The sequence below is a fragment of the Sceloporus occidentalis genome, unplaced genomic scaffold, assembly GCF_023333645.1.
Source record: "Sceloporus occidentalis isolate IW3139 unplaced genomic scaffold, rSceOcc1.0.p SCAF_10, whole genome shotgun sequence".
In the NCBI taxonomy this organism is placed as follows: Eukaryota; Metazoa; Chordata; class Lepidosauria; order Squamata; family Phrynosomatidae; genus Sceloporus; species Sceloporus occidentalis.
Window position 1 is genome coordinate 2922181 of NW_028316990.1, and position 13676 is coordinate 2935856.

At 43.2% G+C, this 13676-nt stretch overlaps 1 protein-coding gene across 1 annotated transcript in view; it reads right to left on the reverse strand.

Annotated features, from left to right (window-relative positions):
• Positions 1-10565, reverse strand: part of TOX3 (TOX high mobility group box family member 3) — a 110271-nt gene extending 99706 nt beyond the window's left edge. Inside the window, exon 1 of the mRNA XM_089476704.1 lies at positions 10131-10565. Coding sequence (XP_089332830.1) covers positions 10131-10232 — 102 coding nt within the window. The 5' untranslated portion in view covers positions 10233-10565. The remainder of the gene's footprint in view (positions 1-10130) is intronic.
• Positions 10566-13676: the final 3111 nt, after the last annotated feature.

The following is a 13676-nucleotide window of genomic DNA, read 5'->3' on the forward strand; positions in this document are numbered from 1 at the left end:
CCCTCATTTGTGGAACAGACTATTGGTTTTAAGCTGGAGAAGCAGAGAGGAAGGAGAAGTAAGGTCCAAAACACACTGCAGATATAATCCAGTGTGAGACCACTTTACTGGCTCAGTGCTAGCGGATCGTGAGAATTGTAGTTTATTGTGGCACCATTGCTCTCTGACAAAGAAGGCCAAATGTCTCACAAAACTATAGTTCTCAGAATTCCCTAGCCTTAAGCCAGGGCAGTTAAAGCAGTCTCAAACTGGATTATATCTGCAGTGTGTTTTGGACCTAAGAACGGAGACTAAGTGCTTCAAAGTTTAAAAGTTTGAGGGGGAAAATGTGTTAGCTAAAAATGCATATTATCATGGACAAATTGGAGGCTGGAAGTAGTGCGCTTCTATTTATCGCTGATATCTCTGATATTTGTCCAAAAGCATTCAGTGTTTCACCTATATGGGTACATCACAGTCCCTACAATGTTCACATACAGTTGAAACCTGGATATTGTGCTCCAGGCAACTGAAGAAGTGAATTGCATTGCAGGAAAGCTCCTACTAAAATAAACCTGTTGGTCTTTAACAACATGACTCTTTGTTGTTAAAATGGCAACAGTGTGCGCAAAGATAGCCAACAAGCAATCTGAGAAATGTCTTTTCAGAGCAGGACACCTTTTAATACACATGCACACTATGTTTCAACAAAGGAAAGGGTAACTGATGGATTGATTTCACAGATGTGCATCATGCTTTTCAACCTCAAGCATATTCAAAGCACTAAGTGTTATTCTAATAAAAAATGAAATCAAACAAAAGCTAGAAAGCAAAACACTGCAGCAAACTCATTGAACGCATCTGAAAACACATCCTCGAAATAAGCTGAGCAGGGTTCTCAAATAGTATTTCCTAGGCACTTAATATTTGTGTTGTGTGCCTCTAGCACTGGCACTCAGTCTTATGATTTCACTACCACTTGCCCACAGCCCAAGTAGACTGACCGACACTATTGTATTAAACACACCCAGTCAAAAGATGTGTGTAGATAATATCATAGCTGTCATACAGAACAGTAGGCACTGGAATAGTTTGGAGCTGCTATCCATACACATCTGCTGTTTGCCCACAGGCAGCGTGTGATCTGATATCTAATTTCTCTATTATACAGAAACCTTTAGGAGTCCTTACAGTAACAACCACACACAGTGGCATTCCACTCAGTTTATTTATGTAGCTTCTTGATTTAACAAAGTCAACTACCTGCAGCTGATGCTCTTCCTTTTCAAAGGCATCAGCAATCCCTAGTTACCAACCCGTAGTTACCAAGCGCACAGGGTCCTAGATGGCTTGTTTACAAGACACGTATTAGTCCTCCCCACCAGTAAATTAGCTTAACATAGAAAAGTTGCCATCTTGAGGCCTAAATAGACAGGCCAAAATAAAGCTGCTTCGGGTCACTTTGGAAGTATGCTATTTAAATGACACACACATCTTAAGAGGTCAGAAGCTGCACCAAAGCTGTGTTCCGGTCGTTAGGAGTGGAGCATGGCTTTGGCGCAGCTTCCGGCCTCTTAGGATGCATGCATCATACCTTTTGGCCCGTCTGTCTGGGCCCTTGGTTAGGATACATGGGGACCTTGCAGTTACCTTACATCTCAGGACAGGCAAAAAGAAGAATTCAGGCATGGAACAAAGGTGAAATCCCTGTTGCGTGCCCATCAAACCTTTTCGGCATGGGGGCAGGAAGAAAAAGAAAATGGCTAAAAATGATGTTCTTCGGTGTTTTATGTCTGGAGTCCTGTTGATGTCGTAACCTATATGATGTCCCCTATATATGCACCTCTACCACTTGCAAATATTGTATAGAAGACACATTCAGTTCATGGTGGCAGAAACAGAGTTCCACACGTATAATAATTTCACATGGGCTTAACTCCTATTAGTTTTGATTAGAGCAGAAGTATTGAATCAATTGAATTTACTGACATATTGACTTACCACTCAGCAAATGATTCACTGAATCTACTCTATTTTATTATTTGTTTCATTTATCCAGTTCATGTATATGTCGCCTTTCTCCAAGAAGGGACCCAAGAAGACTCACAGAAAGAATCAGCTACTACCTAACAATAAAATTTAAACTCAATTAAAGATCAACACATTTAAAGTAATCCCTTATAAACAGTATAAAAGCATTTAAAAGCATACAAAATGTAAAAATAAAGCACAAACATGCACACATAGACACACCACAATAAAAAGGTGCCCTGCAAGTGCCAACTCTGACTTATGAGAATGCTTTTAAAGGGGGTTCTTGGTGAGATTTATTCAGAAGAGGTTTGCCACTGTCTTCCTCTAAGGCTGAGAGTATGTGACTTGCCCAAGGTCACCCAAAGGAGTTACATGGCTGAGAAGGGATTCAAACCATAGTTGTCCTAGCTCAACATTCAAACCACTACACCATGCTGAACTTCTTTCCCATTATTTGCTTCTTGATCCATTTAACTGGCAATGCCACTTTCTCAACCATTGAACGACATTGCTGCCCTCTTCAGTAATGATGGGTCTCTATGAAAGCTTCTCCATCATGATTCATTTTCTTCATAAAGGACTTGGTTCAAAAGAAACTCAAGGTTCCTCACAACACATTGTGAAAACTTGAAGTAATATTTCAGAGGGAAATGGAAATGAAAATTGTGTTTCCTTTCAATATGTAAATAAAGAAATCCATAAGTCCATAAATAAATAAATAAATGGCAAACAACAAAGTAAATGTAAGAAACAAAAAGAATGCAAACTAATCTCACTTTCCGTAGTTGCCCCAAAGCCTGACAGGGTGAAATTCACCTTGATTTCAACACACCTATATTTTCCATTTGTCCAACAACTGTAGTGCCAGAAACTTTCAGGTTGCAAAACATGTTTTTGCCTGTATATTTAAAAAGAAAAAAAATGAGCATGTGCCATTTGTAAATACATCTGTTGCTACACACCTGCAAAAATTACTTTTAACAAAATCAAAATCTATCAAGCTGCGGATTATTTTGAATGAAACACTTTCTAAAAGTAGCTCTTGAGTCATCCACCGCTTCCACTATCCCCCCCTTTTTAACCCAATTGTTGTTGAATGCATTCAAGAAAAGTGCTCCCTAGATCAGCCCCAGTTGCTCACCTGAAAATTGTGCAGTCACACCTGCTACAATGGCATGAGACTATAGGTGAAAGTGCAACACAACCTCTCCCCCCGTATTACCCCAGAAAGAATACTACAGACAGCAACTGTTGCTCATATTAAACTGAATCAGAGTATAAGCTTTAGACAACAGCATGGGAAGAAAAGTCAAACAAATTAAGTTACTTCTTCTGGTTCCAGGCAGGTAAAGGGTCACTGCAATGTGCCATATAGCTAAGCCTTATGGCTCAAGATACACAAGGATCCGTTGGCCATCTGCTCCTTCTTTTATCTCTACCATCTATTTGCCAAAGTGTAGTGTTTGCATTGAATGCTTTTAGATAGTGCAGCTGCAAAACTCATTTGCTGTGCCTTGTCTTGTGAAACATCATCTATATTATTATTTTTTTCCTCTCCTCTCTGAAATAGGTCTATTTATGGAAGCAGTGTGCTCCAACATCCAATAATTTAGTTTATGTCATTATGCCCAGAGACTTTTCCAGATCTGTCCAGTTTTGTGTGTGTGTCTGTGTGCATTAACAAAGATGAATCCTATTCCAAGAAGACTAGCAAAATAGTCACAACATACTGAACAAGGCCAGCAGCACGGATGCTGCACTTATTACTGTTTTTGAAATGATCATCTGTTGTCTAAAGCAGAGGAACACACTTGGGGCTACCACTGTTTCCTCCCCCCTCCATACACATACACAAAAACACACATAATTTACTTATAGTACAGATTTATAGACTGTATATACTCATGTATAAGTCTAGAAAGTTTAGTCAAAAAATTGACCAAAAAAACCTGAGTTGACTTATCCATAGGTCAATATAAGTACTGTACTTTTACTCTTGTTTAAAAAAGGAAGCATCCCCAGGTGAAAGGCAAGAGTATAATCTGTCCTGGAAACACTGGCTCTCCTCTACTCTCTGATCCATCCAGCCTTTAGGGTGAGCATTGTTATGCCTGCTGGAATGGTGTAAGTTCTTTGGCACTGTTTTCCTTTCCTTCATCCTTTAGATCCTTTGTTGCATACCCCTAGGTTTTACCCTCAACTTATCCACAAGTCATATCAAAATCCATAATTTTGGCCTCAAAACCTGCCCTCGATGTATACATGAGGCGTACTTATACTTGAGTATACAGTCGCCCCTTTGAACTCATGGGGGTTAAATTCCAGATCCCTCTGCAAGTTCAAAATCTTGCACATATTCAAGTCCCATAGGTGTGAATGGAGCACATGCCCCATTCAGGTTAATAGTGGTCGCCCCTCCTCAGATTTCCACATATTGGAGGGGAGACTGCATATGGCATATGCCAGCCCCTTGGCTCTCTCATCCAGCTAAGTAAGAGGTGGCAGATTGGATGGGGATGGCAGGTCAGGGACAAAATGTTCATCAAGCTTTGCCAACCACTCATCTATCACTTGGCTGAGAATGACATTACGTCTGCAAGACCAACCTTTGCCACTCCCACTCCATGGAAATATAATGTAAGAAGAGTATTGCTGAATAAGACCAAAGGCCTACCTAGTCTAGTATTCTGTTCACACTGTGGTGAACCAGTTGCCTATGGGAGATTCACAAACAGGGCATGAGTACTTACTGTACGCAACTGTATGTGATTTCCTGAAAATGATATAAAAAGATAAACTGCATCTGGTACTGGAGAGAGTATGCATCTATCAAAACTAGTAGCCAGTGATGGAACCATCATTGCTATCATTGGCCCTGATGTTGAATTTTTGAGCTCCCTTTAAAGCCATCCAAGTTTGCAGTCCTTCCCTACCTCTTCTGTTGAATCTTATTGTTTAACCATGTCCTGTGTGGGGGAAAATAGTTCCTTTTGTCTATTCTTCCCATCATTCGGATCAGCAGATGATCCCAGCTTCCAGAATTAGCTTCTCCCTATCTGTTTTCTCCATGTCATTTTATGTATGTCCATCATGTCTACTCTTAATCATCTCTACTGCAAACTACACAAAGAGTTGTGCCAGTCCCTTGATCACTTTAGTTGCCCTTTCCTGCACTTCTTTGAGGTGTGCAACATCCTTTTTCAGATGTGGAGAATGAAGCTGCACACAGTACTCTGAGTCTTTGCTCTCCCTTCATGCAGGGCTATAGGGGCATATACCACATTGTCACCTCCATGTTTCTCCAGTGGAACAGGCCAAGATCAGTCCTTGGCATTGCCAGTTGGACATTAAAGGCGATACAAAAACAAAACAGAAAGAGATCCTCTCCTCAAGGATGAAAAGTTCCATCATCACTCGTCAGATTAAATGGATTGGTCTGAATGGACAATCTGGTAGATCAGACACAAGGCAGGTTCATCCACCCTTCCACAGGACATTGTTTTCCATGGAAGGACAAAAGAAAGTTTTGTCCTGTGAACTCACTTTAATGCCTGAGACATGTGGATATGAGGTTATTAAGCACCCGTTCTAATTGTACTGGAAGACCCTGCTGTTTTAATCCATTTCAGCATAAAATGAAATAAAAGGAATCCTGTAGCTTCTTTGACACTGAGCAAAAAAACGCATATCTAACATAAGTTTTCATGTACTCCAGTCCACTTCGTCCGATGCAAGTCTGAAGTCCACAAAAGCTTATGCTAGAAATTGATTTTTCTCAATCTCAACTGATCTGTGGGATGAGCTGTAAGAGTGATCTTTACAAAGCAGTTATTCTAGGACAGCCCTCCTTGAACTGGTGTTCCCCCGAATATGCTGAACACAGCTCCAGTCATCCTAGACAGCACTGGTTAAGCTAGCTAAGGATGATAAGACATCTAGTCCAAACACATCTGAGATATGCCAGGTTGGGAGAAACTGCTCAGAGCAAACCCACCACTGCTGTTATTTACACTTACATCCCTTTCCTATAGTGAACTCAAGGCAAAATATATTACTCTACTCCTCCATGTTTTATTCTCACAATGACCCTCTGAATCAGGTTAGGATGAGAAAGAGTGACTAGCAATGGAGTCACACAGTGAGCTGCATGCCTCAGTGGGGACATGAACCTGAAAGCCCCACTCCAATACTCTAACAGATGTACAACACTGACTTTCCAAACTGTCATCCAATAGCACTGAGTTCTCAAGTTGCAATATCAAAATACTACTAATTGTGTAAAAATAAGTAGCATAGCTTCCCAATACCACTAATTGTTCAACTAGACATATGCTATGATACAACACATGTGTATATAGCCTCAGACTGCTATCTGTAAATAAAACTCATTGAAAGCATATAATTAGGTATGTACAGAAATTGAGACACACAAATTATGTCCTTTGTATTACTGTCCGTTGTATTTAACCATATCTATCCACTAGATCCAAACTGTTGGCTTGTTCTTGAACTGTGCTACAGACACCATGCAGTAGCCACAGATTCAGCAAAAACATGGAAGCACTAACCCTGCCACAAACTGTTAAGTAGAGCTTAGACTTGTATGACTATCAGCACGTAATGAAGTGTTCTTTTAAAAATAACACTAATGCAATGTGATTTCAGATGACAAAGCAACCACAAACAGCTTAGATGATATCAGAGACAGAATGAAGCAAGTAAAGCACATTTTCCTTATAAGTCATTTCAACAGTCCTCGTTTCTCATCATTGCTCAGGATCTCAGTCCAAATCACCCTCATCCTTCACAATGAGCACAAGTTGATGTAAAAGTGTCTTTTGTAAAGGTGAAGAAAAAGTGCACCAGAGTTAACAGTTTCCTAGCAAGTTAGGTCCTGAACAGACAGGCCAAAATAAAGCTGCATATCTCACTTTGGAGGTATGCTGTTTAAATGATGCATGTGCCCTAAGAGGCCGGATGCCATGCACAGCTTTGATGGAGCTTCTGGCCTCTTAGGACGCATGCATAATTTAAACAGCATACCTCCAAAGTGACCCAAAGCAGCTTTATTTTGGCCTGTCTGTTTGGGACCTTAATCTGATGTTGTAAGAAATGGGACCTAACAGAAGTCCCATACCTTCTTTCATCACCATGACAAAAGGTACATTCGAAAGTTGTTTTAAAAGTGCTACAGTTAGTTTGCCCCTACTTTTTCTGCGTGTTTTCAAGTTCTTTTGGATTTACGGAGACCCTGAGGCAAACCCATCAGGGGGTTTTCTTGGCAAGATTTGTTCAGAGGGGATTCACTTTTGCTTTCCTGATGCTGAAAGAGTGTGACTTGCCCAAGGTCAGCCAGTGAGTTTCAAACCCTGGTCTCCAGAGTCATAGTGCAACACTCAAACCACTATACCATGAAGCAATTCGCACCTGATTGGGTCAATAAAATAGCCAATCAACAATTGTTTACACACATTTTTGTAAGTGGCCACACCTAAATGCACATGGCATACAGAACATAATGCAAATGTTCACAATAGATCTGGCAGTTCTTTAAAGAATTGCAACTTCATGCAACTGGCAATCCTGCTGTGTATCAAAGCGTGGTTCTTCAGACCAAATTAGAAAGACTTAAGACTCAAGGGTGATTATCTACTCTGCTAATTTCTGTCTTCTCCACCATTTCCACAGCATCTTCTTCTCTCTTTTTTTTTTTTCTGTTCATACTATAAACAGAGCAGCATGCTTATACACTCGGTGTTGTATTTCCGTGGAGCATGCGCAGGCATGCATTCTTCAGGAGTGGCTCAATATCCCTTGGTGAACAGATAAGGAGATTGTGGCTACAACCGGACAAGGCAAACACCGGATCAGCTTTCTTCAAACATCACTGCCATGCCCGGCCCAGCATATTTGAAATGAGCGCTTTCTTTTAAAAGAGAATGTCTTGAGTCGGTGACAGCCTCCCACTAAGCAACTTCAGAGAACAGATGCAGGCATATGGCTATACTCAGTTGGCTTCTATTAATTCTTATCACTATTATTATTGAGCAAGTGCATTATGAGTTACTCTTTGCGCACCCTCCTTTATTTCGCAGCATCTTCAGGCAGTGTCACGCAAGAAGAGGCCCCAGAGGTTGGGCAAACACAGCCTAGGCGGGGCAGAGAGGAGGGAGCTGGCTGTGAAAGGGATCTTTATATACATGTACGAAGGCCCCAGTGCTAATAACTCAGTGCGCTATTGACACAGCGTAATGCAAACAGCAAGAAAGTCCCTTTTAGAATAGTGTGAGTCATGGCTGTCCCTCTGAAGTTTGCATTTCCCTGTTCTTTCTGGCTCTTTGGAGGAAACACAGACACGCAATATCATAAATGCATTTAGCCACAGGGAATGCCCTTCTGGCAAGCGGTGCGCACCTTGTCATCTTACAAGAAAGATGTCAATAAGATACAGAGATCACAAATGCGACAACGTGTGTGGATAAGCCAGTTTCGATGCAATTGGTTCCCTTCATTGTGTTGGAAACTGAGCTGCCCTTTGCATGCACAGTGCTCATCCTGAAGGACTTTTGCATTAGGATGTTAAACGCCTCCACTTGGATGCAAAACCCACAGATTTCTAGAAAACTTCCCTTGAAGCATGCTTCATGAGAACCAAAGCCTTAGCATAACTGTGGGGGGATGTGAAGGTGGGAAAGGGGACCATTTTGGGGGTTGAGAGAAAGGTTGGGGATGCAGCAACCATGCACAATCGCATGCAACCTTTCTATTTTAATATAATCTAAACACAGATATACACACCCACACCCCCCAAAAGGATACTCAAGATGAAAACCTGGGAAGAAAAAGTCCAATCCCTACCAAAAAGAAAGACTAAACTAAACCAAGCGATCCAAAAGGAGACAGCAGTGGGATTGGGATCTTTTTGCCTTCAAAGCCCCCCAAGTAGTTTTGTAGGAGGCTCAGCAAAAGTGTCCATTGTTCCAGGTTTCCAAGAAAGCAGAGAAACAATGTGCATCTGAAAAAAGAAACTACACAAGCTTTTTGTTTCTTTTTTGGCCCAGATACATTGTATACACACAGAGTTTTTTTCCTTCATCAGCAATTGCCTTCCACAAGAACAATGAAACAGGAGCTATCCTGCAAGGAGAGCATTTTGGGGAGTGCATGTGTTTTGACAAGGGAAAGGGTGCCTTCATGTAAATCATCATCATCATCTGGGAAGAAATGATAAAGGATTACTGTCCCTTGCAAAGAAATGGAGGAGGAGGGAAAAACCTGAGATGGTTTCTGCATAGAGGTTTGAAAGCCTGGCTGAGCTCACTTTAAAAAGTTTGGATCTTTAAGACATTGCTCTCCTATTTATAAGCCCAAAAGCCTCTGAGAAAGTCGACTGAAGTCTAGGGAAGCTCCTGCTGTCCACTTCTTTCTTTCAGTGACTCTCAAAGGTGCTACAAGTTATTATTATTATTATTAATAGTATCATATCCAAATGCATCTGAGGAAGTGGACCCAAGTCTAGGAAGGTTCCTGCACTTCTTTCTTTCAGTGAATCTCAAAGATCTCTCTCTACATCATTATTATTATTATTATTATTATTATTATTATTATTATTATATCCAAATGCATCTGAGGAAGTAGAGGGGAGTCTGGGAAAGCTCCTGCTGCCTACTTCTTCCTTTGGGTGAGTCTTAAAGGTGCTACAAGATCTCTCTACAATATTGTTATTATTATTGCTATTGTTATTTATATCCAAATGCATCTGAGGAAAGCTCCTGCTGCCCACTTCTTCCTTTCAGTGAGTCTCAAAGGGGCTCCAAGATCTCTATGCAAATTTAGAAGCAGAGAGGAAGCAAAGTTGGAAGATCCCAAGTAGTCCCCCTTCTTCTACCCCACAACAATTATGGCAACCCTACTGACACATCCCTCCTTTCAAACTGGAGCATCTCTTGCAACGAACCGGCCAAACAAGACCTGCACCCCCCAAAAAAAGTCAAACAGCAAAAACAACCAGCAAAGTCGAGCAAACAACCAAAGGGAAGAAGGGAGGGTAGAGATCCAAGAGAAAGAGGCATCATCATCATCATCATCATCATCATCATCATCCTGCTGCTCCTCACCTTGTTGTAGCCGTAGTAGCCCAAGCACTGGGCAAAGTCCAGGTTGGAGGGGTCTCCGGGCAGAGAGCTCCCCGAGGAAGGCGGGTAAAATCTTACATCCATCTTGCCAAGGAGGGGAGGCAATGGGGGGGGGGGGCTGGTTGGGGGTCCCAAATAAGAAAAGAGGGGGGCTTGGTTGAAGTTCAGAGAGGCTTCCCAGGCAAGATCCAGCGAGGAGAAGCCTCCTCCAAGTTGTTGTTGGGGCTCTTGGAAGGAGGATGGAGGGAGGGAAGCCCCAAGGGCTGGGGGGAGAGAGAGGGAGGGAGGGAGGGAGGGCGGCAGGTGAGGAGGAGGAGGAGGAGGAGGAGGGCCAGGTGAGGAGGGCAGCTGGGGAAAGAGGGAGGCAGCCTGGTCTCCTGGAGGGGTCTGGCTGCAAAGGGGGCCCCAGCTCTCCCTCTCTCTGTGCTGCGCCTGCGTCTCTCTTTCTCTCTCTCTGCCCCCCCCCCCTCGACTTCGGAGGGCCAGCCCCAGGCTTTCGCCTCTCTGCCTCCAGGACCAGCTGCTCCACACAAAGAAGGAGCCACGCGCCTCGCCGCCTCCAAGAGCCAGAGCAGAGCAGCAGCAAGAGAAGCAAGACCAGCAGCAGAAGCAGCAGAAGCAGCAGCAGCAGCTCGCTCTTCCGAGGAGGGAGGGGGGGCTTTACACAGACTCACACTCGCCCTCGCCGGGGGGGGGGGGGGCAAGGGAAGGCCCTCTCGCTCCTCTTTGGCTCCGGAGGCAGAAGGAAAGAGAGGAGCTCCAGAAGAAGGACGCCTCCTCCTCCTCCTCCTCCTCCTCTTCCCCTCGCTCTCTTCTGGAAGTCCCTGAGAGGAAGGGAAGGAAGGAAGGAGAAAGAAAGAAAAAGGAAGAAGGAAAGTGGGAAGGCAAGAAGAGGAGGGAAGGAAGGAAGAAAAAGAAAGAAAGAAAACAGGAAGGGAAGGAAGGAAGGAGAAAGAAAGAAAAAGGAAGAAGGAAAGTGGGAAGGCAAGAAGAGGAGGGAAGGAAGGAAGAAAAAGAAAGAAAGAAAACAGGAAGGGAAGGAAGGAAGGAAGGAAAGAAATAAGGGAAGGGAAATAAAGAAAAAGGAAAGGAAAGAAAGAAAGGAAAGGGGAAGGAAGGAAAAAAGAAAGAGGGAAAGAAAGGAAGGAAGGAAAGAGGAAGGAAAAAAGAAAGAAGGGAAAAGGGAAAGAAGGAAGAAAAAAGAAAGAAAAAGGGAGGTAAAGAAGAGAAAGAAGGAAAAAGGGGAAGAAGGAAGAAAAAAAGAAAAGGGGAGGTAAGGAAGAGAAAGAAAGAAAAGGGAAGGGGGAGAAAAAAGGAAGGAAGCAAGCAAAAAGAAAGACAGAAGGAAGGGAGAAAGAAAGAGAAGGAAGGAAAAAAGGAAGGAAAGGGAAAGAAGGATAGAAAAGAAGACAAGGAAGAGAAGAATGAGAAAGAAGAGAAGGAAAGAAGGAAAGAAATTTAAAAGAAAGAAGGAAGGAAGGAAAAAGGAGAAAGGAAAGAAAGAAGGAGAAAAAGGAGAAGGAAGGAAGGAAAAAGGGAAGAAGGAAGGAAGAGAGAAAGAGAAAAGAGTATATGTGGAGGAGGGTGAGAAAAGAAAGGGCTGAGATGGAGAGCAGGAATGGCAGCTGTCAACTCCAACATGGATGTCTTTGTAAAGTGGGCCAAAAAAGGAAAAAGGTGCCAAAAGGCCCAAAGAGAGCTAAGGGGAGAACCAGTCATGGGAAGGGGAAGGAAGGATGGAGGGAAGCTCAGTGGGCAGCCAGGGGCCCTCCATGTTTCAAAGTGGGGCGTTGACAGGGGGGCTTTGTTGTTCATGTTCTGCCTTCAACTCATTTCCAACTTATGGCAACCCCAAGATGGCAAGTATCTCAGCAGTGGGGGGTTGCCCTAGAAGACCCTAGCACAGGATTTTCTTGGCAAGATTTGTTCAGAGGGGGTTTGCCATCCCCTGAGGCTGAGAGAGCCTGGCTTGCCCAGAGGGTTTACATGACCAAGCCAGGATTTGAACCCTGGTCTTCAGAGCCGTAGTCCAACACTCCAACCACTACACCAAAGAAGGCCATTTTCTTATTATTTCTTAGCCCTCAATAGGATGAGGAGGATGCAGAGAAAAAGCTGGGGTTGGGGGACCAAGGGAGGGAAACCACCTTGCATCACTTGGTTTTCCACTGGTAGTGCTCACTAGCAACTTTCTGTCTTCACATGTACTCACCCCAAAAAACATGTCCCTCAGCAACTCATCCGACCAAGCCACACCTGGCACAAACTGCTGCAAGTGACCCAAGATGTTTCCAAGCCCAACTCAATATTTTGGAGATTCTATTATCAACCTCCAAGAGCATGTTCTTCCTTGGATGCATAGATATGCTTTTGCTGCCACATTATCTGTACAAAATGGGCTGCAAGTGTGTTTCTCCTCTCCCTGAGGGTCCCTTTCGGAAAGGTTAAGCGAGGGCACAGGAGGATGTAGGATTGCCCAGGTGTGGGAAGAAAACCAAATCTTGTCTCCCGACAAGTTGAACTTGCCCCCTCATCTCCATACGCACAAGGTTTTGAATTTGAATTGACATTCCCACACACAAATGACACGTAGATCTGTCTCTGGATTCTCAACTCCAAAACATGCATCTAAGGAAGTAGACTCAGGTCTACCAAAGCTCAGGTGACCAGCGTCTTTCTTTCTGTTAAGATCAACATCACAAAACAGTGGTCCCTCCACATTTGCTGGGGTTAGGGGTGAAGGATCCCCTGTGAATGTGGGAAAACTGCAAATAAAAAACCACTATTCTTTTTACTTGAGAGGACACCTGTCTAGCAATCTTCAGGTCAACTCTGTGGTCAACCTCTGCCAGAGGTTGAACACAGAATCATTCTGGAGGACCTACAAATGCCTAGAGAAGTGCTTTCTCTAGGAACGTCTACATTCCCTAGCACAGCTCTAAGGACAACTTCTGGCAGAGTTGCGCTGAAGGCCCTAGAGATTCCTAGAGAGAACATATTAAAACTGCAAATAATCAAATCTATAAAAGTCAAAGCCACAAATGTATACTTCATCAATTGTATACTGTTATAGTGCTGTCATTCCATTTTAACTGCTACCTCCTGGAGAATCGTGGGATTTGTAGTTTATGGAGGGGCATTTAGCATTCTCAGCCAGAGAGCTCTGAGGCTTCACTAAACTACAAACCCTAGAATTCCACAGGAGGCAGCCATCACAGTTAGAGAGGAATAATAGCGCTATGACAGTGTAGTGTGATAAGGATTTTGGTCTCAAAGGTGCTATAAGATCCGTTGGCATATTGATTCTGCCAAACTGACATGGCTCTGTCTTTGAAGAAAACAGTATTTGTGGGGACTCCTCACAAGGTACTGACTCGATGCATCCCATGTGCGTGGGAATGTGAGACACATCTGGGTTGACTGCTACAGCAATGTGTAGTTGCCGCCCAAACTCTGCTGAGTTAGTGTATGCACAGCTCAGCTTGCCAGTCTTCCTCAAGTACAGGATGCAAATGGGCCTTGTAGCAC